We start from the raw sequence: 27,982 nt of genomic DNA, 5'->3' as shown, positions 1-27,982 counted from the left end.
TTTTACATCATCTGGATGATTAGTCTTTTTTCAGAAGCTGGATTGGAGAGACAGTTTCATGTACATTTTAGATAAGCAGTTCTCCCAACTGGAGCACCTTTTGGTTGACTGATACTTCTGGTTGCTCATTCCTCCCTCTGTACCTTCACCCCTCTATGACCAGCATCAGCATTTGTGTGGCTCTGTGGTTAAATAGCTTGGGAAGCAGGTCCAGCACCTTCCCATCGCATTAACCTGCATCAATTCTTATTGTGTGTGTGCACAGTCTTGTGCTAGAACAAGAAATAGGGTTGGAAAAGAGTGGCCAGGGTTACTGGACAAGAAACATTCAGTGCTTTTGTAGCATTACTGAGTTATCTGCTCTAAAACATACAAAAAATTGCAATCTGAAACCAGAGGTTTTCAGTTTTTAAAAGTAACAAAATGCAGAGCTGCTTTAGAATACACTTACTTCAAGCTGGTGTGAGTAATTCACAACCTTGTGGAGCTAGGAGTATCTTGACAGAAGAGAAAAATTTGCCTGCTAAGTTAACCATTTGAAGTATGTGCTGGTTTCCTGAAGTATCTCTTCATTTTATGTGACTATAGAAAATTATAATCTCAGGAATTACTGATTGCATTTCTTAAAAGAAAATTTGATACATGCAGTTTCTCATAAATTATATTTTCACTTCAAGACTTATTAGGTACATTTTTTATCCACATCTGTTTGACTAAGGCTTTGGACAGATGTTTGTTTAGAGCATGGTCAGATGTGTTGCTTCTGCTCCAGCTGCCCCCTCAGATCTGCCAACATAACTGCACGTTTAATTGCTCCCTAACCTGGTCCTGACAAAGTGATCTTGCTAAAAGCAGAAACAAAAGCCCCCCCAAGAACTATAAAAGAGGTGTTTAAGCTCAGCTGCATTCATTTTGACAGAGCCAGGTCAGGGAGCAGCTATGCATGCAATTATGGTGGCAGGTCTCTGGGCTGGTAACCACCACACTTAGGGCAGTGATGAGCAGATGGGGCCAAACTGGAAAGGTAGTCACTTAACCTGGTTTAATGGGAAGTGGAGCTGATGTTCCATGCCATATCCTTAAACCAACTGAACTTCTGGCTACTGCACTTCTGTCTGTCTTGTACTCACTTACGTAGTCCTCTCTTTCTCTTGTGTTGGTTCAGGTGCTCATCTGATCCCAAGTGGAGTTACTTTAATTCACTGTGTGAGCAAAAAGGTATTTGCTTCAGGCAGAGAGACAAACAAATTGTCTGGGAATGGACAAGGGGCAGCCAAGAGCTGTCAGGCTTTAGGTTCCATCTCTACAGAACCTGCAGTCATGCCTGCAGCAGCTAGTTATGGCAGTTTAAGGCACTATCAATAGATATGTCCAAAAAATAGAATTTTTAATAAGTAACAGGCCTGAAGAGACAGAATCGACTCACCCACCTATTCTTCCTGCTCTTCAAGTAGCACTAGGTAGTTAGATACTTCACAAAAGCACCCTCCTGGCTTCACTCTCCCATATACACTGTTGATTGTTCCCACATTTTGCCAAAGGTCACGGCCCTCACAGCTCTGTCAAAGAAACAGGTTTTGAATTAACTCACTAATCTTCTGTAGGTAAAGCAGTCAGAGTAAGATAAACAATTTCAGTAAGGGGGTAGTGCTGTGCAGCAGGATCTGATACGATTTTCAGCAGGCAAGCCTGACTCTGGAAGGGAATTTTCAAAATCAGTTCAATTAAACTCATGGCAATAAATGTCTTACCTGAATGTTTTTTGTTGAATCTAATTAGTTTATTTGTTTGTTTTGTTTCTCTGGTTTGCATTCGTGAACCAATTGGGACTAAGTAAATTAGTTACTCCTGTGTGGATTAATTTTCCTATGTCCTTACTGTATCACTTCAGTGCAGTTTTATAATTTTGGTGTAAATTGTGCTGTGTCCTCCAGTAAACCCAAGTCCAGCTGTGCCCAGTAAAGGTGCTCTCTCCTGCCTGCTCTCTCATTCTCCTTCCCCTAATCCCTTTTTACCATTTGAACCCTTCCCAGTCATATCAGCAGCCTTATCTTCAGAGGTTTCAGCTGTAGAATTTTGGTACTCTGATTCCATTTGTTTGAAGCAGGCTGGAGAGCACTTGTGGGCATAGCTGTTGGCAGAACACAGGAATACCAGTGAGACGGTGCTACTTTTCAGTGATGACTAAGGAAAGACCTGAGACAGAATTTGAATCTCTGGATTTTCTAGTGAAATGACACACAGGCTACCTTGCATTACAAGGAAGGATTTGAGAGAGCTTGGATATTCTCAAACTAATTGAGTGAAACAACTGGTAGTCCCTATCTAACGTAATGTTTTACAGATTGCTGTATTTCACACAAACCTGTTAGGGATCCAATTACAGTTTTAGGTTGTAACCTCTTACACAGAGTGCACATTTTTCTACATCCTTAGTATTGTATCATGGTCTTTTTTCTGTACTGTGGGGCCAGTAAGTGGCTTGGTGATTGCCCATTCTTAATGTCAATTAATGTCTCAGTTTATACCTGCCATATCTTTAGAAGCCAAGAGAAGCTGTCAGGGTACATTTTCAAATATACTTGTGTTTTTCTGTGAAGATACATACTGTGAACTGAATTTTCCCTTATTAAAAATACAGTATTAAATTCAGTAGTCTCTGTAGCTCACAAAATATAGTGATTTCTCAAATCCATTAGAAGTTGTGAAGATTTTTTATTTAATGTTTTTTGTATTTTGTTTAATTTAAATTGTGTCATTTTTCACACACTTTTGAAAAAAACTCTAAGAAATTGCTTCTGTATAGAATACCCTTCTGACCGAAGGACATCTCTGCTAAACAATGAATTAATCTTAAATCAGGACTCCACTAGATGGAGCACAGGGGTAGCATTTTTAGAGCTGGTCAATCTAGTTTCTTGGGTCAACACTTAAGAAGTAAGGAAAACTGGGGAAAAATATCTCTCAATGATTCTGTAAAACAGTTTTACAGATCTGAAAAGAATAGACTTTCACCACTGTGTATCATGAACAAAAACAATCTATCTTTTAAAAGAGGAGTATGACCAAAGGAGTTCAATATAAATTATCATGTAAATATTGTTCCTTATTTCATCATTTAATGTGCCATGATGTTCCACTGAAGCTATTTCACTGTATTTTTATAGACCATAGGATCTCTTGTTATTTCCTTTGGTTTTTCTGAATCTATCTAGGACAATTTGAATTGAACGGAATATCCTTTTCTCATTACTTGTTTATATGTGACCTTTGAGAATATTATAGGCTTGTTCCCAACTTATCTTAAACTATAATGCAAATTTGCTCATTTCAGTGGAACAACCAAGTAGGACAGATCAAAATCAGACCCTCAATTGGAAAAAGGTCCTAGTCAAGCATTTATATTAAACTCATGTGGTGATATTTGTACAAATACTGAAAAATCAGGCTCATTGCCTTGCAGGAGATGACATTGTACAATATTCCAGTCTGGTGTATCTGGAAGATACTGGAATAGAATTTACTGCTGGGCAGGTATAAATAGGTATAAAAAAAAATACGACTTCCCTTCTCATAAAAGAAGAGGACAAGCTACAATGTCAGAAGCTTAGTGGTACTGAAGGTTTTAAACTAGGCTTTTTAGTCTTTAAAGATACTATGTAATTAAAAGTATCTGAAGACCTTGCATAACTTCAGGGCATGATGAGTTACTACTGTTGATTACACCAATGAAGGTAAAGGAACTTCTCATGAAAATATCTCTGTTGTATTTTTAACTGATACAATTAAAAATTTATTTGTTTATGAGCAAAGATAAACAAGTGACTTGAATAATGTAGCGAGACTGGAACTGTATAATAAGAAAGAGTGACACTGTTGCTATTTTTCTTCCAACACCTGTTGTTTCACGTTTTATTCCACCCACTACTGTAAATTAATATTAGTGTCATAAATTAGAGGATAAAAGGTGAACAGGAATAGGTTTGGTGAATAAAAGAGCAGCTCTGTCAGGCAAAATACTGTGCAATTCTGTGTATAATACAACTAGTAGGGATACCTGAGTCACCTCCCTTTTACTTAATTTTGAATTTGATATATTCTTTTGTCTTTGAGGAAAACTGGAGGTTTGTATTGTTTAGGCTGAAATGCTGGAGAAGAAAGCCATACTGAGGAAGAGGAGAGGCTTTGATTCAGCTTTTGTGTCTGGTGGGAACATTTTCTCAAAATGTAGGTGCTATTTCCTGTAATCAAGGGTTTTCCAAAGCCTGATAATAATTTCCCAGCTGTACCATTTTGGTGAATTATTTTTTAGCCTTGGGTTATTTCATGACTGGTTTTGCATATTAAGAATGGGAGAGGAGATCATATTCATCTTGATGATAGAAAACAGGGAATAGAACTCCCACAGCTCCCTCTCCCTTTTCCCTCCACCTTGTGGAAAGTTTGGCTTTGTGCTAAAGCGTGAAAAAAGCCTTGACTGCAGTGTGTCAGGCATATTTCAGCTCGATTTGTGTCAACCCTAATAAGTCAGCTGACAAGGTAATAAATTGGGTGTCTGTTCAAGACCTGGCACCTGTACAGGAAATAAAGGGGGATTTCAGTTGCAGCAGATTTGCTTTGTTTTACAAATGGATCTTTTCTCAAGGCTTCTCTACCTCCTTCCCCCTTCTTCTCTTTACTGAAATCATGTTATCAAAATGTTTATTTCAATTGTGGCTGGAGCCAGTTTTTCATCTGGAAAAGAAAGCTCTATGAGTATCCTTGGAAATGGAAATCCTTATGATTTCCATTCTGAAATAAAACCTTACAGAGCATTTAATTATTCATGTATCCTGCTGTTACATAAATGGTCTGAATAATTTAAAATTATTGAGAAACTGCTTTTGTTCAGCATTTAGAAACTTTACATTTTATAGTTTGAATCAGGCTAGGAAAACCGAATTTATTTAACCCAGGGAAACTGTATTAGTAATATCTCACTATTTTTAATGATAATATAACCTTGTGACCAGGGTGTCTTAACATGCTTCCCTCTGTGCCTGACCTCCAAAGATGCAAGTCTGTTACAGCCCTTGAGAGCAGAGCTTTTGTAGGTCCAGCTGTAGGGTTGTGTTTTTAGCTCAGGGGCACCAGGTCAGTTCCCAGTGTGGTGTGAGGTGGTGACTGCAGTAGTGGTGAGAGCTGAGGCAGTTTCCTTGGGCTTTTCACTTCTGGTACACAGTTATTCCTCCATGCTTGGAAAAGAGACAACAGCTCCAGTCTCTGACCCTTTTCAGTTTTGGTGGCTGTCCTGGGCACTATGGAAGAAGTTTCCTAAAGAAGTGATTACAGGCTCTGTGGCTGGAGGAAGCAAAACAGGACCTTGTATTCTTTGAAATGGCAGCTGCCTTTTCTTCCAGTTGAATTTCTTCCACTGTTTTCCTCCTTCATTATCCCATAGGGATCTAGGATAAGTAGATCTTCATTTCCACATGAAGAGTTCATCTCCCAGAATTTCCTTCTTGGACTTTTTTAATTAGAGGAAGCGATAATCTGACCCAGTGGAAGGTGAAGGGGGAAATGGTTTATTAAAAACAAATATTATTGCCATTAATTAAAGTACGTACGATCTTTAGAAACAAGGAGACAAGAACTCTGAAGATCACAACAGTTTGCCTAAGTGTGCTTTGCACATAATAAGGAAATTTTCATCAGCAATGTTCAAAATCCAAGAAGATAAATCTATGTAATGTATATAATAAAGTTTTCTATACAGTCTGTCTCTTTTAGGATTTATTACTCTTTATGCAGAGGGTTGGACTACATGACAAAGGCCTTACCTATCCACTTCTGTCACATTTATGGTTACAACATTTAAATGAGGAAGAAGTTTTCTTAAGTTCCCTTAGTATTTTCAAGAAGTGAAAAAGGAACATGAGGAGTAGAAAAAGGGGGAATACAAACCTTTAAAACTCCAAGTGAACTTTTGAATTGCAGTTGAATGTAAGCTCTGGTCTTTCCTATCACACTGTAAATTTAGAAAAAATACTTAGTTAAGCAACTATTCTTTCTTCAGTACTGTCTAGTAATTTGATGGATTACTCTAAATTAATTACAGTAATCAGTAAATGTTATGTGCTGTAGATCTGTGATTCAAGCATGAAGGAAAGAATGTACAGCAAATTGAATATATAAAAAATGTGTTTCAGGGTTAGCTCAAGGTTTACACCTTGGCCTCTGCCTGTGGAAAAATAAAAAAGGACTCGAGGGTGAAATACTGAAAGCTGATCAAAAATGGAGGAAATGTTCCAGGTCACACATCTTTGGATGTACTGCAAAGGCATTATATGTTAATAAAAGCAGAAGAATAAAGTAAGAAAACAGTACCTAATAATAACTGATACTCTGTGTTGCAAGAGGTGTTTTAAATTTCCTGGTCATTGAAAAGATGTTAAGAAATGCCCATTTCTTTGTGTTTGAATAGTATCAGCTCCCTTCTGACCTGTTGCAAAATGGATTGAGAATTTATGCTGAACTTTACAGATTCCTCATGAGGTGAATTGCAAAAATCTGCTTGGACATATATAATCTTCTTTAAAAATATTTATAGAACACAGCTCTTATGAAAATTAAACATGTTCCAGCTGTGTATGGTCCACCTTCGGGCATAGCCAAGTTGTTTTTGAAGTGGTAGAGACACCTGTCCTTGTTAGTCAAGAGAAATTCTTCATGGTAAAGTTGCTAAAATGAAATGAAATTTCATGGGGTTTGTTGTGTCTTGGTTGTATTTGAGAGAAAAGCTGGCATGATTATAGTAAAGGTGGGACTGAGTTGTAGGTAGGATGTGTACCTAGCTGTGGAAAAAATATTAGTTCTTTTCTTCCTGAGCAACAACTACTTGCATTGCTTCAGCTCTCAGGATAAAATGGTGGATGTGATACTATTATGTTTGCAGGCTCTTATTGAGAGATTGGTTTTTTCAGATTACTTTTTCTTCATTAATAGTGAAACTAGCACCACATAAACTCAAGGTGTTTTCTTCTAGGTTTAATAAAAACATCTATGGGAAGAGATGCTAATGCCAGGAGTATAAAAGCTCTGAATGGATGTCTTTGCAAAAAGATGTAGTTCAGTTGTAGCACGGGGGATGGCTTGCAAGCTGAAACAACCATGTTTGCTGATCTTCCCTCCTTTTTCAGTGCAGCTGCCCAAAAGGACAGGGCATGGCCAGACTTTTCAGGGATGTTTTCCAGATGTGTGAAAAAAGTCTTTAAAGGTGAAGGAGTATATATCCTTTTTTAGTTTTCCAGATTCTAGTATTTTTCTGGCCATGCTGTCAACTATTTCAAATCTAACTGAAAAAAAAATAGGCAAAAAAGGGCATGCATTGAAATAAATATCTCTGAGAAGTGGTAGTGAGGCAAGAATGAGCAGATGTGGACAGAGATGCAGAGAATCTTTCAGCTGATACCCATGTAAAGTGAAGTTCTAGATGAAACTAAAGTGAAGCAGAGATGTTAGTATGTCCTTTGGCTGGGATTTTGCATGGCTGTAACACTTCTGTGCATTTTGTTAACCACTTCTGTTTAGGCAGTGTCTACAGTTGTGCTATCTGCAGTGTTCTTTGGAAGCTCCCTGAATTTATATCCCAGAAGTCTTTCTTCAACTATGAATATAGTTGAAGATGAAATAAGTTTTTAAAGTCTTGCAGGACTTTGTACAAAGGTGTTGCTGATAATTCTTCCACCTCCCTCCAAAAAAATAGCAGCATAACATCTGAGAACTACATTTTGTGTGTGATTATCTTATTTCTTACTCTTAGGCCCTAAATTGAGGTGAATTTCACCCACTGATATATTTGTGACTTTTCTATTAGTATCTTTCCCCTACTTGTCCTTTTTTTTTTTCTGTTTGCTGCTTTTCAGAGGCTGATGCAATTCAGTTCACCACCATTTCACTACATATTCAGCAACACAACAAAGAGTAGTAGTAGTAGTAGAAATAGTAGAAGGTGTGAGGAATCTGCTATAAATCCTGCTGTGGACTCGTTTCTTCTACTAGTTTCTTCTACTAAATTTACAGTTTACATATATATTTATCTGCATCTGTGGCACCATTTTGCATCTACTTAAACCAGTTGTCACCTGGGCCATCCCAGTGCCTACAAACTCTCACCATTCATATCTGGGTTTAATGCTTCCTGATTTGTACAAAAACTTACCCTGCAAAATCAAATTTGTTTGGAGGTAGCTCAGGGATTCAATTGATGAAATGAGGTGGTAGGTGCTAAAAGGAGAGTGTGACTGGCAACCCAAATTTGTGTTAATCTGAGTAGCTGTGGAGTGTTTCTACAAGGTTTGGTCTGCCCATTCCAAATCTACTTTCTTCTCCTTCTCCTGGTCTCAGTGCTGAGCCTGTGTAAGCCCAGGGACAGCTACTCTGTCCCTGTAGTCCAGGAACTCAGCAGCAATAAGAGCTGCTGTCTGGTGGGTTTCCTTGCCTTTGCAAATTCATGATTTTTTCTTTCCTTTTCTCGGAATCTTGCCATTTCTCTCTGCCTTCTTTTCAAAGGCACTGGTTGTTGTCTCCTCCTGCTGCATTTTTCCTCTTTTAAAGTGAAGCGAGATGCTGAGCAGAGGAAACATTTCACTGCTTCAAGAAGTCCTGTCCCCTTCCACATTTTTTCTTGTAATGGAAGCAGTCAAGGTATTTTAATGTAATACATTAGTATTTTGGCATAATTGCTGCTACACTTCAGTCACTTGTGACTTGCTAGTTAGAAAGTATGGGTTTCTTCCAGATTTGGGAAAACAGGAACACTGTAATACCTGCAGAGCACAGGAGTGCTTCAGCCTTTGAGCGTACTTAATGCCACAAGGAGGTGGTGAGTGAGTTTTAGAAACCTTAGAAACTAAGCAAGGGTTCCACTGAAGTGAATAGTAGTATGACTTGACAGAGGTTGAAGAACCTGAAAACTGGTTTTATGTGTTGTAAAAAGACTTCCAGCTGGTAAATTATAACTATATAAAAGGTTCTGAAATTAAAACTGGCAGAATTACTGATAAAAATTTCTGGATCTCTATTTCAGTGTTTTATTCAGAAGTATTGAGTTGATTAGCTACATATACGTATGGAATAACTACAGACTCTTTGAACTGCCCTGGGACTCACCATGGACATGGTATTTGACGCTTCTGGGAGTGGACTTTGCATACTACTGCTTTCATCGCATGAGCCATGGTAAGACTTAACAAGATTTTTGTGTCTGAACATACAAAATTAGTTACCTATTAATAAAACAAGGTATTAATTTTTGTTTCTGTACCTAATCTACTTAATCTACTCTAAGCATATATAGCTGCTCTTCTTTCCAAGGGTTAGGAAAGACAAATTTTAAGCATGGAAAACAGTCAGTGCACCATACAGTAAAACGTGATTTTGTGAAAGAAAGGAGTATCATTTTGAAGCAGTTCAACAGAGACCATGAAGTATAAAAAAAAAGTAAGGAAAAAAATAGTAAGTACATAAAATTTTGTGTTCAATATCCCTATATACCTGTATGAAAATACAGCAAAGTACAGATAACTATTTCAAAAGAATCTGGTGGATGTAAAAACTAGAGAGCAGTAAAAAGCAAGGTGGCCAAAATAATGGAGCCTGTGTAAATCATGTCAGCCATTTCTGTACATACATGTCTGTCTCATTACATATTTCTGTTCTCTAGTGAAAAGAAATATTAGCTCAAGCCTTTTATACCCTATCTGAAAATGCAATAACACTTTCTATCAATCTTAGCTCTGAGCCTGACCTAAAGTCCGTAGCAATGAAATAAAAATCTTTTTGTTCTCTAAGAGGCTTTGGACTGGGCTTTTCAAAGCTGAGTGCCCACAGCTCACAGAAGCTGTGGGATGTAGTAATGATACTTTATGTAATGTGCTTTCAGAAAGGGAGAATGCTTTGCTTCCAGTAGGTCAGTGCAATATATGGAAGTAGGTAAGAAAGGAGCCTGAACTGGTGCAAGGAGTGGGAGAGAGGAAAGGTCCCTCCCAGGTGGGGATGGCAGGCGGGTGTGAGAACAATGCAGGGTGGGTGTAAAGGGATAACAATGGTGGGGGGACAGGGCGGGAGGTGAGGAAGCAGGGGGAGCTGGAACAATGTGTCGAGGGGGACATCACGGCCGGGAGCCGGGAGCCCTGCGTGGGTGTGCAGAGACTGGGAATACGCTTCACAAACAATGACATTAACAGTGCTGGCAGGGCTACAGCCTCAGGCTGAGAACTGCACCAGAGCAGGAGGCTATTCCTGTGTTTTAAAATAAAAATAATTGCCTTCAAGTGTTAGAAAATCACTAGCTTGGCTGTGCTTTCTCTGGAGTCATTGGTAAAATTCTCACTGGCAGAGAAGGGAACAGGGCCATCTCTGCATTCTCTAAAGCAATGGATATATTTCTGTTCCTGCAGCAACTTTGCATTTCCTCTTTTCTGTTTTTGTTTTTGATGGAATACTTTGGAGCTAATCTCAATTGGTGTTTTAAAAATAAAATACAAACCAATTCTATATGTAATGGAGTTGAAGAAACTGTAGGAAAATGCTGCTCTTCTCTTAAGAAGGTCAGGGATGAGCTATTCAATAAATATTAATTTACTCTTCTTCAGGTTACAGAAATATTGTTTGCTGTTAGATCTGTGCTACTTAACAGGGAACTGATGAAACGTAGAAAATCACTCTAACTGGAGATTTTAGTTTAACCAACACTCTTCTCTGGTCAAACAATGACGAAATCCCTAGCAAGGCAACACAGCTGCAAAAGTCAGCTGCATTGGAAGTTGCTGAGGAAATTCAAGGAGATAGTTTTAAAACGTTGTGAAAAATATCTTTGCAAATTCAGAAGAAAGGGCACTGGAAAAGTTGCTTGTACAAGCAGACAAAACACACCTCTGCACTAGAAAGTGACAGGGCCTGGTGATTCAGGCTTGGATCCTACAGCAAAATTAAAAATTAATAGCACATGTATATCCCAGGAAGTTCAAGCTGTGTGGGCTAGCCCTAATTGTTTCAAACTGAAAAACTAAAATTCATATACATTTTTCAGTTGTTTCTTAGAACTTGGTATAATTTTGATATTAAGAATTATCATCATGATGTAGCTTTTCTCGGCTGCAAGCAATAATTTGGTAACTCAATCCCCTGGCGTTTTTACTACCTTATTTCATGTTGTTCATGAATAACTAGATTTTTCATTCTGCTTTTTTCAGAAATTGTCTTGAATCACTACAGATTTTAAAGTTTCTTCTGTAGAAGCCCTACTTTGCAATATAAAATTTTTACCCAGCATTTGAGGAGATATTTTTTCCTCTTCACTATATGCATGTAATAGCTATTATCCTAAACTGAAGTTATACAGCAACAAAAGGAAGTATTTTTAGGTGTGATCTCATTTTGCAAAGGATAGAGTTATTCTAAGTATGTACTTGTATTTTCCATTGTTTGCAATAGCCACTGAAAGGTTAGAAAATAAAATGTTTCACCACTTACTCCAGCATTCTTCTGGGTCTGACCCAAAGGCCATGGCAATCAACGGGTCTACTTAGACACTGCTCTTTTTCGTGGCATTTTAATGAATTTATAAATCAATGTAACTTTTCCCTTTGTTTCAGTAAAAACACCCGTTATGACTGTACTACTAAAAAAAGTATGCTGTAAAATCACAGCTTCTGTTTTAAATTTTTTTTTTTTTTAGGGAAGGATATGTGTGGGTTTGGAGGATTTTTACCAGGTATTTTAATCTAGCATATATGGATTACTCCTCAAGTTTCCTCTCCAGGTGCAGAGACCTTGTAGAGTTGGTCCTGCTAGTAAGGGAATTTGGTGGTCCCAGAGCAGCGCTGAGCCCCAGCACACCTTCCCCGCGTCCTGGCCTCCCGGATACTCCTGTTGCAGACAAATAACAATGGCAGTAAGGAATTTGGAGGCTCTGTAAACTGATTTCTTCAGCAGCCACACCTTTTAATCACAGGGGAAATCTAGATAAATCCAGATCCATGCAAAAACACCGGGTGCGGGTGCAGAGCCCAGGTCCCCGCTGTGAGTGTCTGGTAACCAGCTCTGGTGTGGGGGGCTCTGCCAGACCCAGGGCCACCCCTGGCTTGAGCAGGTCCCTGGCAACAGCTGTGTGCTCAACCCTGTGCTCCAGTGGGGAACAGTGGGGAGTTGTAAGGCTCTGGTGCTCTGTAAGGTAGTAGTTTTTAATTTACACTTCCTGGGGGATCACATCCTGCAGAACAGAGCGTGTTTCTGTCAGCTGGGTGATTCTCCTCTCCTCTGTCAGGCTCTGGAAGAAGCTGTGTCTTCTTAACAGCAGCTTCCAACACCTCTTCTTTTGTTCTCCTTTAACTGCTGGGGAATTTCCATTGCTTCAGCGTCCCTCCCCTCAGACAACCTGGGAGAAGTGAGTTTCCTTCAGCAGGGCCAACCTCCGCAGCAGCTGCATTGTTCTGCCTGGGCCCCGGTGGCCGGTGTCAGCCGCTCTCCCCATTGTCCGCTGGTGGCTTCCAGCCGCCCTGCGGGATACGTGACATGGTCCCTGTCAGCGAAAGGCCGAGCCAATATGAGCTGATGGTTTGAGTTACATCTGAGGTCATAAAATAGACCTTAACTGATGAGTATATCCTCAGCAGATTCCCCAGCTGCTACATGTAATTTTGAGTTAATGGTGTGTCTCTTAATAATTCTGAATTTATTTGTAGTGGATGAGAAGTGAGCCTTCTACACCAGGTGTATTGTAGAGCAATAGATTTCAAGCTTCTAGGATTCTCCCACCCCACAAGACTGACCTTTTGGCTAAGGCCAGCTTCTGAAAGGTCAGAGGACAAAGAAAGGAACCCTAACCTAGAAAACTCATGTCAGCATTGTCCTTCAAAAGACCGTGCCTCAGACTGTGGCAAAATGTCTCAGCTGAGGATGTTGAGAAATTTTTCTTTATAAGACTTGAAATAATTGGAAGTTTTGTGAACTTTTCAACTCTTGTTTTATAGAACTTCTTTGAAAAGGGTGTTTCTCTCGGCCATGACATTGCTTCTGCCTCTTCTCCCAGTGAGCATCTTTTGTTACAGTTCCTTCAGCAGCAGAACTGAGTTCAGAAGTTTCTGGCTACTCTTTCCTACACTCACAGCCCACTCAGTCCTGAAAAAAATATCATGCATGGAGACTGTGTGCATAAGATCACTGAAAAAAAACCATGTTAAAAAAAAAAACAAGGTTCTGTTGCATTTCTTTCTTAACAATTCAACTCGGTAGTCATAAGGGTCAACTTAGCCATGCAGCAGGACATAAGCCAGATGTGCTAGCTGAGGATCTATGGCATTAAGTGGAGACTTGAGAGAGAGCAGACAATTTTCTGAGTCAGTAGTGCACAGGCAGGTAACTCTTTGTTTTATAAAGAGCCAGAGTGGATAAATTGGCACAGGTAGTGCCTCAAGATTGATGCCATTAAAATTACTGGAATGTGCAACAGTAAAGCCCAGTCCTATTCTTTCTGATAATTATATATGTATTGTTTGGTAATAATAATCCTAGTGTGTTACTGGATACCAGTGCAATACTGTGTTGTTGCATGAGGAGGTGTGTTTAACCTTGTTAGAGGAAAACACAACTCAAAGGCTCAAAGTCTCTTCACCATCTATATTTGCTGATAATTTTTGGACGGTGTATTGAAACCATATGATTGTACTGTCTTTATCTATCTGACCCAGTCCTGCCTTTGAAGTCTGCATTTTATAATTTACTTGTCTGAACTCAGTATATTAGCATGGACTTGCTATGTAGATTTTATATTAACAATTGATTATTATATTGAAGTAATTTTTAAAGGGTTTTGGATTTATGGGAAATTTATTATAATAATATGATGTCTGACTTCTGTTAAAAGGTTTGCTTTTCAGGAAAATCTGTATTCCCCTAGAAATATAGTAAATTGCAATGCTTTTTTACATGCCAAGGTGGGGGGAGAGGGTTGGGTGGTGGTGGTATTTTTTAGGCTTATTTTTTTGTGTGGGAAAATGTCATTGTTTACCTGACCAGAAATTCAGTACCACATTGATCATTCAAAATGAAACAAATTTAATTTCATCATTAAAAGATAGACAATGTTGGGAACTGTCAAGTGACTGGATGAGGTTCTGCTCTTTTTCTTGTCACAGCTTTTGTTGATTGCAGAGGGAATTGATACACAATCATTAGGAGAAAAATATTCTCTTGTGAATTGTACAAAAAACTTTTTTTTTGCTGTTCTGTCAGTTGTTCTTTTATTTTTTAAACAGGCTTGGAGGATATTAAAATGCTGTCCTTACTAGCCTCACAAAAATAGGAAAAGCAATAGCTGGTTGTCATATTTTCTATTCCATCTTCTGATTGATTCTAGTCTAATACCTGCAGGCAATACAACATGCATTGAAAATAAATACATAGTTCAGGTGATTATGGCTCATTCATTGCCATTCAAGTTGACTGTAAATAAACTACATCATTTGTTATTTCTATATGCTTGTTTTTGTAACTTGTCTTTTACCATTCTCTTACACTTTTGCAAGAAGAGGTGCTCTTTTATTATGTGTCTTTTAATTTTTTTAATTGGACACTGAATTTGTAGAAGACCAAAGTCAATCTTAGCAAATCAAGATGTTGACATTCCTTTTCATATTAAAACGTACATCTTGTTGAGAAAGTTCACCTGAAAACTACATCAGCCGCAATGAGGCTTCCTGATATGGAATGTCTTTTATATCCCATAAAATTATAGGAGCTTGCTTGTATTGTTTCAGGTTATTATTGTTCATAACAAGTTCCTGTTGTTTGAAAGGCTGATTTCTTGTAGACTGGCAAGAATAATGTCCTGATACAAGGTGAGGTTGACTCATTTAGTCTGTTAATTTTATTGTGGCATATGCAGATAGCTAAAGCCTCTTCCTATTTTACTTTACACATGGTGAGGTAATAATTGACTTTCTGAAAATTCTCTGTAACCCGAAATGCTCAGAAGATGGAAATAAGAGGGAATCCACTAGAGAGTTTTTGCTTAATTTTACTTTCTGACTATCCTAAAGACATTCACGGGTGAATGGATTTTCTAAGTATTTTAAACGTCAGAGATAATTGAGAATAATGGTCGTAACAAATCTGCCAATAGGTTGGATGTCAGACAAAGTGATTGGCTGTGGATTTTTGGCTCTTTCTGTCTGCTGTAGGATGTGGTCTGGAGTGAGAATGCAGTGTAATGAAGGGGAGGACATGGCTTATTGCTGTAGGTGAGGAGTTCAACTCCATGGTCTGGGTACTACACTACACTTGCCATGATTCTTGTAGATTTCTGTAAATATCTAGTGATAGATTGTTTTTTTTTCCTCAGGATGCTGGGGGAGACAGGCTTGACTGTTATGAATTAGACCTTGGTATTTATACAAAAGCAATATTTTTTATTTTTTATTTTTCTGATTCCAGAGACAGTGTATCTTTTAAATATAATGAAATATATGGTAATGAAAGCATGAGCTGACAATATTATGACACCATTTTTATGCCAAAATTCAGGTGGTTATTCCATTTCCTCTCAGCACTATTCATCTTCTCTCAAGCTCCCACCATGAAAAGACCTGGCAAGCTCCCCAGTACAAAATGAAAAATAAAGTATTCCTCCATTTTCCTTGTTTGTCATTTTATGGTTGGGAAAGTGGCCAGCACAAGGTTAATAATATTTTTAAATATTACATATTTTTCTGCTTTGAGGATTTACATAATACATTTGCATTCTAGAGACTATATAGATATGCATTACTTAGAGGTATGGGTGTCCGGAGTGTAGAATTTCATCTTTTTTCCTACCTGCAGTGCCTGGGTTTCTCCTGAGTTCACAGGGAAAAAGCTCTAGATCTGCTTGCACGAAAGCAAGTTTCCAACATGCTTTTTCAGTAAAACAATAGAAACTGTGGTGAAGTGGGAGAAGAAAGTTTGTTATAAATTAGAATGGGTTGGCCATTCAAAAACTTAGCCGTCTTCACACATTTGTATCCTTGGCTATTGCTGCCCTCTAGGCTGTGTTCAAATTTTAAACACAGAAAAAATAATCCCTTTCATTTGAGTGGAGATTGGAGTATGAAAGCATCCAATTCACTGTGCAGGGAAACAGTTCATTTGACATACTTTTTCAAGTGTGTTGCTGAAAACCAATGAAATGGTGCATAACACTTGTATTTTTAAGGTGTTATAGAACATAAACTAAAATGTGAATTATCCAAGTTTTAAAGTTAATCTCTTTGTAGTTTGTTAGTGAGTGTGGAAGAGAAGAAGCTAGTTCTTCTGGTAACTTCTAGTACTTCTGCAATAGTTTCAATATCTTACTGAAGTTTTACCTGAAAAAAGCTTGAAATAGTTCTCCTGCATACTCTTTGGCTTCCTAAATGTTATAGAACCATGTTCAATCAGGTGACTTCATAACTGGAAGAAAGAGAAATGTATGTTTGGTAGTTCAACTACTCATTCAAGGAAAGAAGTCTTTCTTCTATGTCTATGTTCTCTACCTTTTTTATTCTTTTTGTCTTAAACTTTGAATAGGAATCTTATGCTAGAAACTTGTATTTCCTGTGTAAGTGAAAACCTACCTGTGAATATATATATCTGTTTCCCTTGACTTAATTTCAAGTCATTTTACGTACTTTAGCTAAAGGTTAATATCTATTTCCTGAAGAAGTTTCAAAAAACCCACTTAATCTAGGTTAATTTTAAACCAAAATCAACTGTGGTGATTTTAGAAATGCCATCTCAGTTTCTGATAATGCAGCTCCCCACACTGTGTTTCTAGAGGACTGTGTCACCTCCGTGTTTTACCAATGTGCTGAAATCAGTAGATCGGCAGGTCAGCAGTAAAAGGTACCAAATACAACAACTGTTTTTAATCTGTGATGTGAAACTGTGATTGTAAGGAATTAGATTTTGAGTAAAAGCACACTCCATATAATGCATCAAACAACCGGCAGTGGTAACTATTTTTTGTCACAGTTTTAAAGTAGAAGCAGAGGCCTAGGGGAAAGAAAGGCATTGTTAAAACAGCCCATTGAGGTACTTGTGCTTTCTCTGTTACAAGAAGAAGTGTTTTTCTTCTCTTGTGCTAGTAAAAATTGCCTGGTCATTATTGTCCCATCAGTCTGTATAGTTTTAGCACTATATCTGTAGAGTATTGCACTATTAGTCTGTGTAGTATTAGCATGGAGAAAGAAATGAACAGAACACAATCTCTGCACTTCAGCTCTGAAGCAGCACTTTAGCTAATATGCACTGTTAAGTTTCAAACAGCTCTTCTGAATTTTCTTTTCAAACTCTGCAGAATTTAGCTTTGGAGCCTCTTGACAGTCTACCTGCAGAGAAAAGTAAGGTGTTTCCTGAGGCTGGGACATGTGAGGCGGGGACACAGACACGGCTCTCCTCCTGGGGAGATGGGCCACTCTGCAGGGCTTGGAATCACACTTCTGTTCCCCAGAGAGACATGGCTAAAATATCCCATTTCTACAGTATTAGGACCAAGGACAATGAGAAATTTAGAATGCCTTTTCAATGCAGAATAAAAGTCCATTCCATCCCCAAAAGGCAAGCTGTTCCTTTCAGGATATTACTCAGGTTTCCAGAAGTTCAATGTCTGTAATAATTTTCCTTGCTTGCTAAAAATTTAGTGAGGCCATTACCATTTAAAATACTTTATTTTACATTTCAAGATTGGCAATTAGCATTTAAAGTGTGTCTGGAGCAGACAAAACATTATTATGTCTGGGCAATGCTCTTTGCAAGTATGTTTCCTTCAATGCATCTTTATTGCCTTAATAAAGTATTTAAACTGCCAAAACTTTTTTTTTTTTGAGTAGGAAGGGCAATCTTTTCTGCATCACACTCTATCTAAATTGATAGCATGCTGGTGGAAGTTGTAACTTAATAAAAATTACCAACCAGATTTTTTTCCCTTTTCCTGTTTTTTTAGTAGCTAAAATTATCAGTAAATCCTTTTCTGGTATATCTTTTTTTTTTTTTTTATAACCTACACTATTTCTCAATTAATTTTTCTCAAGGATCAGTAAATGTCACACTTGATAAATTCATCAGTGCTAACTATTTTAAAAGTAAAATTAATTTTTTATTCTAAATGCAGAGATGCTAAACAGATTGTAGGTATCTTCTTGCAACAGGATGTTTACAATGTTCACATGTATAAAGCTGTATGAAAGACAGGTATCCTACATAGGAGTCACTCTGCTGTTTTATGGTCTTTATAGTTGGATTTTGTAAAGTACTTGCATTTAAGAATTAGATGATGGCCTCTGGGCTACACTTTGTTTGCTGCATGGGAGCAGCACATTTCTTTTTGCGGCTGGGAAACAAAAATTGTGGCTAATCAAATCATACTGGTATGTATGCGTGATTAAGTGCAAGATTTTGTGAGGTCCAGGAGGAGAATTCTTGTTTCTATCTAGTTATTAATTTTCCAGAAACACTTAAGAACTTTCCTTCTGAAAAAACTGTGATCATTCTCAGCCTTTCTGATTAGGACATTACACACACTGCCTGTGAGATGGTGTGGCTCTTGCTTCAGACAGTGCAGTGCAACCTGGACATTTGATGTTGTAAAACACAGGAGAGATTTTCCCGTGCTACTTTTAAGTTCTATAAAATTAGAATAATTCCTTTCAATTTAATGAACAAATATTGTAAACACCACTGTCATTCTAAGCATATGCTGCCATTTTATTTTTCTAAGTTCAGGAGGGACGAAGCTATTGCTAAGTATGGGAAGGGAAGTGCAGACTCTCAGCCTGTACTAACACTATGGCATGTGACATGATTTCTCAAGGAGTCATTTCAGGCATCAATTATGTCATGCTCATGGCTTCCATTACCTGGAAACTGGCCTGTTAAATTGAGACAAAAAGGTAGGATTTTATTGATTTTACAGCCTAGTGGTGTAATGAAAATATATGCTTTATATGAGTGTCATATATTTTACATGCTTTTATGCTTTATTTTATTTTAAATTTTAGTCACTATTAACACATACAGATGTTGAGATCCTAAAATTTAGTAGTTATAAAAATTAAATCTTGTATTTTTTAAAATGAGGTAACCTATACTGTGTTACACAACTAAAAATAAAAGGAGTTTTTCACCCCATATTGTCTTTCAACTTAATGTACTCCTGACTGGAGAGTAAGATATTAAAAAAAATCCCCAAGCAATATAACAAAGGAACTCTTCCTGTGTTGTTTGTTGGCTAGAAAAGGTGTGAAGCAGGAATGAGTGAACTTGTCAAAGCCAACACTCAAGTCTTTCCTACTATTTCCAGCTTTTCTCTTCTTCTGATGTCTTTCCTGCTCATGCTAATATGACTTTTTTTATTATAAATGTTGTTTTGCTGCTTAAACATGCAATTTTTTTGTGGTTGATTTAAAATTGAAAAATATGTAGAAAAATATTATGGAGAAATGCAGGATTAAGTATGTAAGCTTGTTATATCATGAGCAGATTCCCTTGGACCATATGGCTAAAATGAATCTGAGTTATGAACACTTCGCAGCATTCCTATGGGATAAATGACAATTTGTAAAGTTCATACTAAATGATAGAATTTTAAGAAGCTGTAATAGTAATTTTTGCTCTTTTGTCTTTAAATATGGGTATAATTATTACATTTGCCCCTCTTGTAAAAGCACTTCAACTTCACCAGGCAGAGTTAAGTTGGAAAGCATGAAGCTGGTTCAGAGAAATTTTTGGGAAGAAGTACATGCACCCTCAGCTAAGCAGAAAACTTAAAGAAAACTCTCTACATAGTTTGAATTTTTCATTTCTTGTCTGCAAATTTTTGTGCAGCAGTTTCAGATTGGATCTCAGGACAGATATATGGAAACTTTAAATACAGCAGTGTCTTTAAATTACTGAACAGTAAGAATAAACAAACTTTGATTCAGAAATTATTCACATTTTCCTTTGCTCAACATCTATCTTTGGTGATAATAATTTAGTCCCTTATGGTGTTTGTTTTTCATAGTTAAACTGCATATATTTTGCAATGGAGATGAGTTTCATTGTTCCCTTCTGTAAAACAGGGGAAAGGTAGCACAAGCAGATGATAAGACTTTCCTAGCACAGTGGCAGAGCAAGGGACAAACTCAGGGACGAGTTCTTAAGGCTGTTATCTTCAGTCCAAAGGCAGTGCTTCCTTTACAGTAATTGTGCAAGTTAAGTATTTTTTTAGTAAATAATACATTTCCTGGTTTTTGTCTATCTGAAGTTTAATTGGCATATATATATACACACACACACATATATATAAGCCTGTTTAAAGGTGTAGGATGTTTTGCATGCATTGCAAATATGACTGTATTCTTACTTAAGTTGCATATGTATGCACCCTGTGACTACAGAAATACATAGTCACAGAATAAAAAACACAGTCAGAGGAATCCGGGCTGCTTATTTTTTTACTTACTGATATCCCAGGGAAAAAGGTAAAAAGCAGTTTATAAAACCTGGACAAAAGAAGGATGTAACTTTTTTTTTGTACTCCCTTGGGCTGAATCTCAGCTGAAACAACTGACAGTTTTTGGACTTACTGAAGGAAATGATGAGCGAAGATAAATATCCAGATGTTTGCTGGCCAGATGTGTAAGGTTACATTTTGGAAAGCATTAATTCTCTACCTGTGTCTCCTGAGAAGGAAGTTGTAAATAATAAACATACTATATTTTTATTTCTACAGTTTGGAGGGAAAAACAGGGGTTCAAAGTAAAACTTTGTTTAGTCTTCAGTGCAGTGTCTTAAGAACAGTGTAGGTTGAACATGCAGATTTGCACAACATGCAATTGGGATTTTTTTAATAGCCATTATATCTGCATGGCTAACTTAGCACCCTTTGTGCATTGTTTTTAGTTCAGGGGAGATGGAGCTTATGGAACTGTCTTAATTTTTCAGCAGGATAGAGGTGTGTCAAGTCGGTGGAAGTTTCCTACTTTCTATTCTCACGATTCAGGCATTATTTATGACAATAAAAAATTCAAAGCTTGACTTTTTCCCCTCTTTCCCCTGCCTTCACTAAGTCTCTCCCTTCCCACCTAGCATACAGATCTCCTCCTTTTCAAATAAAGAGCTGGAAGTGGCTGCCTGCTCATACAGCAGCACAGCCCATTTCAGCCTGTGCTTGCTTGCAAACTTGGGAAGAGGAAAGAAATGTCTTGTTAAAGTCAAGTAAATAACTTAGCTGCTAGGCAGTAGGAAAAATATTGGATTTGATTTTGTATTATTCCCATATGGGTGAGATATATTTAAAATTGAAAAGGAAACCACCTCCCTTAAAACTTAAAGTGACAGATTTTCAAAAATTGGCAGCCAATTTTCGCCTATAATTGTACTTAATGTGGAAGGGATTTTCCTCTGCTGATGAGGGATAAGAGGGTCTTGCCACCCTACTAGCATAAGGCAGAGGAGGCCCCTTCCAGAATGTAAAATTTGCTCTCCAGATATTTCTCCACTTCCTTGGGCTAAAGATCTCCTGAGGACTGGAAACTGCTTCAGTGCATGGGAGGTGATTAACTCATTTATATGAGCTCCCCGCTCCTTAGGAGCTTCAAAACAAGCACATCAAGAGTGAAAACTTTAAAAAACAAAACAAAAAACAAGAATAAAAACCCAAACCAAGACAAAACAAACCAACAGGCCAAACAAAAAAAACCTCAAAAACTCCCACCAAAACAAAGAAGCAAACAAACAAAAACCCCAAAAATCCCCCCCCAACTTTTATCAGGTTTATTTTTTTCCTGGGCAGGCAGTATTGCCACATGTTGCAGCTTGTTCTAGCGCTGCAAATTACCTTAACTAGAATTGCCTACAATTTTAAATGCAAGCGCCTGGAAAGGTTTTTATTTATGTGCTTATGTAGACTTTTTTTTTTGTTCCCATCCTGCCACTATATAAATATTAGAAAATATGATTGCCATATAATTGCAGGAGCAAAGTCTTTTCCTCACAACATAAAGAGCTTTCACAAATACTTGTTTTGAAGACACAGGACTTACACCTGTATGAATGCCAAATTTCTTTAGTGACTTACCAATTTCTTCTCAGTCATGTATGAGAAAAAATGGGCTCTGGAGCATGACCTGAAGATTGGCAATTGCAAGAATGTCAAATAACTTGTCTCAAATTCTGTGTAATGCTCAAAACATTGCTGGAAAGTGTTACGTGCTCAGGATGAGTAAAGATACTAAGAAGTGCAGAGAGAGTGTGGTGGAAGTACCACCAGATGCAATTCTTGTTGAATCTTTGCATACAAAGAGAGAAGTGGAGTTCTTCAGAAGAGAGAACAGGAAAGAGATGGAGAGTGACCATGAAAAAAAGTGACAATAGGAGTGGCTTAATTCTGTTCCTGGGAGTTCAGCCCTGGTCCTAGGGTACTGCTGCTCCCCATGAAGAGAGACCAAGTTGCTAATCTCTGGGAAAAAACAAAACCAAAGGTTGAGTGTGGGTGGCACTTGGGTGCTACCCCAGCCCATCACTGCAACTATGGCACCACAATTGCTGGGGGAGGCAGGGGCTCTGGGCTCTTCCACCACTTTCAGCTGTGGTTTCCTCTAGAAGGTGGGGGAGAAGGAGAACAGACAGACAATCTGTCATTCAGATTTGCTACTCAAACTAGTAGTTTTTCAAGTGTGTCATTGTGGTTTATCTTCATGAGTGGCCAAGTCTTGCAATATCATCCCCTCTCTCAAAAACATTTTTTGTGGTGTTGGCTTTGAAATTCTGAGAATATTTTTCCTTGGCTTTGATTTTTTGTGCCTATAGGATAGACTTTCATTGGGGGTATTTTTGGAATGAAATAATTTTTGTAGCAGTTTTAAGTTGGTTTTTTTTATAACTTAAAACAGTGTAAGTTGTAACAACACTGGAAGCATTAAGAAATTTTGGATTTCACAACAATTAGAAGGAGAAGCCTGGGACAGGCAAAGTGGGCTACTTTCAGATAGGAAAGTACTGTATGTGCATGTGGAATATGAAAGCATTGCTGGATAGAACAGAAGGATGTGACAGAAAACAGTGGGCATTGAGGCAGTACAGAGGAATATATGCAGAGTAAGGATGAGTTTAGAAGTGAGGAAATTTATAATGAACTGATTTAAGGCTACTGTATGGCAAGGTTCAGGGATAAAGCCCTGTGTTATAGGAGCTGTTAGAAGGCTTGCTTTTAATTACAAAATTGCAGTTTGCACCAAAAATGAGTGAAAGTCCTGTTTTTATATTAGACAATAAGAAATCCTGTAGTAGCTAAGATATACTTTTGCCATAAAGTTGGGCAGCCCTGTTTGGTCTGCTGAAAATACTCTAGTTGCTTCCCAAATAGTTACGCTTCTAAAATTTATGATTGCCAAGAAAATATAATGATTTTCCAATGTTCAGAGCTAGCAATAGTAGTTTTTAGTGGATGAGTTGGGTAAAATTGCTCTCTACACTGTTACCTCTGTGCTGTCATAAAGGAAAAGGCAATGGCAACTAATAAAAGACCATGCTCTTATGTATATTATTATTGTGTACTTTTTACCTCTTTGGAGAGAGCTAAGGTATTTTTCATTTGCTTATGTTCAATAAAAGACTGAATTAATATTTTTTAGTTGCGTACAGATTTATATCTATTAGTCAAGTAACACAAGCATCCCTTGAGATGTGTGCTACTGAGCATTAATGTAATTGCTGAAAAGTTTCACGCTTTTTTTTTTTGTTGGGAATAATATCCAGTATGTAGTGGGGTTTTGTGTGAGGTGATAGCACAATATTTTACATATTAATCAAAATAATTCATAGAGCTTACTTCATCTTCCACTCTAGTAGGATATGGTTACTACACAAATAATTTTAGGACAGGAAGTAAGAATAATACTGTAATTAACTGAAATTGCAGGGGAACTTAGGTAGTCAGAATGTAATTATGCAATACAGAACTCACTCAGGAAACAGGATCAACTTTCCTGTTCTTTTGAAAAATGCCAGATGATTGCTAATATTTATAAATGGTTTTTGCACATCAACTGAGTGATGATGCCTGTGACAGAGGAGCTGCCTTTAAAATTATGCTAAGCAGTTGGTTCCTTTCTGACTCAGTGATAAAGATGCTTCCTCCAGAAGCAGCTGTTAAATTTCCTTCTTGCAGCACAGATTTCCTTAACGATGTTACATCCAAACATTAGCCCAACCTCTATTACTTTGTCAGAATTAATTTGATTGCAGTATATCCAAAGTAAAGTCAAATTGAAAATGACTGAATAAAACTGTTTTATTTTTGAAAAAAAGCCCCAGAAGTGCATGTTGTGTCTATGATATGTCACACACTGACATAGGAAAGTTTAGTGTGGCAGGTACTGGTTTAATAATGAAATGCACAGTTATCTCTAACTTTCAAAGGGTTACTAGACCCCTGACTTTGGTAGAAATTGTTTATATAACCTGAATCACTGCTGAGAGTGTTTGCCATGTGGTTCAGGAGTAGTGTAACAGAGGTAAGGTCAGAAATAAACTGTGCCAGAAGAAATAGAAAACAGGATTAGCTACTGAGTAATGACAACTAAAATACAAATGCAGGGAATGATACCTGGTTTGGGAAGAAATTCACTCTATGTGTGATTTGTTCCAAAGAGAGCTTTGGAATGCTGATTGAAACCAAAGTGTTACGGGCCCTAAGTTTGACTCAGGTAAATGCTGTATTGGCAGTGGCTTTGAATGCTAAATATTAGCACAGTCAAATGAGTGAGAGGGTAGTCCAGAGTGTAGTTATTCATTCCTGTTCTTGAACCACAGCAACTTTAATTGTAGGCCTGATGTTATTCTCAAGACAATTCACCTCTGATTGTTTTGTTAACTTATTATTTATACAATTTTGTTTGCAATACGTCTAGGGATTTGAAATTTAAATCATAGACAACTATGTTAAACTTTGAGAGTTTACAGTTGTAAGCTATTTTGAGACTGCTATTTATTTTAAAGTAACAATTTTTTTCTTCTAAATTACTGTTCTGTCTATAATTGTGAATAACTCCATGAATTCTTTATGATCCACAAGGGTGATGCACATTAAATGTTACTTTGTTAAAGAGGGCATGATATAATGCTGATTACAGTCTAGTATAAAATACTTATAATACTGCAATCTGATACTTGATATATTCATATATATTCATATCAACATAAAAAGAATATTATTTGCAATGCAAATTAAAATTGTTAATTCTTCACCTAATTTTACCATATTGAATAAGTTATTCTACAGGGTAAACTCCCAATAAGTCCTCTGCCCTCTTAATGATCTTGAGGGATTTGTTCTGCTTTTGGCATGTATATTTGGATGGAAATAAGATTTCAGCAAGCAGTATTATTTACATTACAGGCCTAAGGACCAGTCTTTCTGATCAATTAGCATCCTGAGCTCAGGGTCTGAATTATGACAGTTCTGTGCCTTGCCTTAAGGAAAGGTTAAAGTAACTGAAAGTGTAATTCTGCCTTTTTGGGTTCCCATACTGGTGAGCAGATCAGCAGCGAGATACAAAATGTAATACTCACTAAAGTATTTCTGACATCATGAGCTTAATTTTTCAGAATTTCTTAGGGAAATAATTGTCCAGACTGTAAAGAAAATGTTTTTACATGGAGCCTTACTTTGTTCTGACATTTATGCAAGGACACAATTCGCCATGAACCTTTTAGTCTTCCTCTTCCTTCAGAGCATAATGAAAGGAGCCTATTCATCCCAGTCTCTTGGCATTTTTGTGGAAAAATAATAGTTCAACTGCACAGGCCCACTCCTCATCTGAAATACGAGTAAGCCCCAGTGCTGAAGCAATCTGTGCCCACTGCATATTTCTACCAGGTCATTGGACCATTGCCATTGTTAATAAGATTGAACCCAAACCCACAAATGAAAGAAATAGATAAAAATACTTAAAAAGTATCTATTCTTATAGTATAAATATACAAAAGATCACATTAGAAAATGTATGTTGTATAACTGTTTATTATTACATTTGGTTTTAAAACATTTACGTAGACAGAAATGGCCCTCACTCATTTTGTATTTGGGGAATTTTCCTTTGGGAGCAATGGCAGGATGTTTTCTGTTAACCTCATTTATTTTATTTTAACTAGAAAAGGAAAAACTTTTTTAGCCAATTTTTTTTTTTCCTCCTTGTAACTAGGTAATAAACTTGTATCTAAAAAAACACTTGCTAGAAAGTGCTGTTATCTGTTTAAAATTTACGGAAACGCTGCATTTTAATGGTACAATAACTAATGCTCAATTATAGAGGAATTCCTCCGGAAGAACAAGTCATGACTGCAAGTGCCAAATAAATCTAGTGGTGTGACATGGATAGTAAAATTTCATAACAATAGTAATGTGAGGGCTATGTTTTCAAAGCAGATTGTGTTGATCGTGCTACAGCTGACCTAGCCATGTTTGATTTTGTGTGTATGTGAGGCATAATATTACTAAATCATTGAGAATTGAACAGGATGACTTACTGTATATTAAGAGAAGACTCATGAAATTATATCCGGATTAAGAACTTAGAAGAAAAAATTATGTAATGGCTGTAGGATTGTATAAAAAATAAGGAAAGTCTCATGTTTCTTTCAAAAACCTGTCTTTCCTCAGATTGGTACCCTTACCGGCAGTGTTGTAATGCAAATGCATGACCATCAAAATAAAGCAAAATGCTTCTTTAATGCCTTGTAAGAAGGAAGAATATTTAAAAATTGAAGGTGAGAGATCAGTGAGGAGAACCCTTTTCAAAACAGGAATCTTACAATGTATAATTAATTTAAAAACTGAATTGCTACAGGAAGTGTCCAGGTGTAACATGTAGGAGAAGACTTACAACTTCACTGCTACTATAAATTGCAAGACTGCTATTATGATTAGAATTGTAGTTAGAAGGGAAATGGGGAAAATATTTGGATTCAAAATGCCCTCCATGTTCTTGTATTTTTTTCCCTAAAGATTCTTGCATCTTAAAAAGTGAAATCTATTCTTTCCAGAGAAGATGTCTATGTTTAAATGGTTATATTTTTACTAGATATTAAAGAGAACAAATATTAATTTATGCTTTTAGATAATATAAAAGAATTTATGTTGCTGAGAAGTTTTGAATACAAACCTGCAACAAAATTTAATGCTATTATTTTATTACATGTTAAAATATTTGCTTTAAAGTTCTGAGAAAAGATATTCCATACCTCTTTTACTGTTGTGATTTAATTTTTTTCCAGAGCATCTGGTAAAAATGCAAAGCTGACTTCTAAAGGAAGTCTGTTCCTCATTTACATTATGGAAATATGATGGATTAAAGAACCAAAGTTTTCTTGCAATTTCAGATTTCCAATTAGATGAGACAGTCCTGGCAATAGAAAACATATTTTTATTAAATAAGATTAATTGTTTTTAGGAGTATAGGGGTTTTAGATGAGAGGTTTTTCATTGTTTTCATTTAAAAAGTGAATCTTTAATTTTCTAGTTGACTGAAGCAATAGTTTTTCTAGGAGCATGATTTCCAATGGTATAAATTCCATACAGGGTGCACAAAATCAGATTACTTTTTATCTTTAAGAAACTGAATAAATGGAGGACTGGGTAATTCACTTTACAATTCCTTATTGAATATAGGTAACATAAGGAGCATAAATAAAAATATTGTCTCTGAAGTAACTGATCATTTGGTTACTGGAAGTATAATTCCTTAGCACAGCACAGGGAATAATAACTGCAGTAATGGTTGTTTTTCAGTGTCTTGGATGTGATGATGGCATTGACATTTTAAAAGAACATGGGTAGAATTCAAAATTAGTTTATCAGAATGTATTTAATATTCAATCATAATATTAATTTAAAAATAGTAAGTAATCATTCACAAGTACCAAATCCTAGATTTTAAAATTTAAG

General features: G+C 36.9%; 1 protein-coding gene across 5 annotated transcripts in view; it reads left to right on the top strand.

The window, feature by feature from the left end:
• The window catches only part of AGMO (alkylglycerol monooxygenase), a 185,112-nt gene that overhangs the window by 10,996 nt on the left and 146,134 nt on the right, over positions 1–27,982 (top strand). For all 5 annotated transcript variants that reach the window (XR_004495796.1, XR_004495797.1, XM_015620011.3 and 2 more), the window contains exon 3: positions 9,068–9,219. Coding sequence is in view for 3 of the 5 variants with exons in the window: in XM_015620011.3 (XP_015475497.1) it covers positions 9,068–9,219 (152 nt within the window). In the remaining 2 variants the exon portion in view is untranslated. The remainder of the gene's footprint in view (positions 1–9,067; positions 9,220–27,982) is intronic.

This window comes from Parus major, chromosome 2 (assembly GCF_001522545.3).
Source record: "Parus major isolate Abel chromosome 2, Parus_major1.1, whole genome shotgun sequence".
NCBI lineage: Eukaryota > Metazoa > Chordata > Aves > Passeriformes > Paridae > Parus > Parus major.
This window is presented reverse-complemented; position numbering and strand designations above follow the sequence as displayed.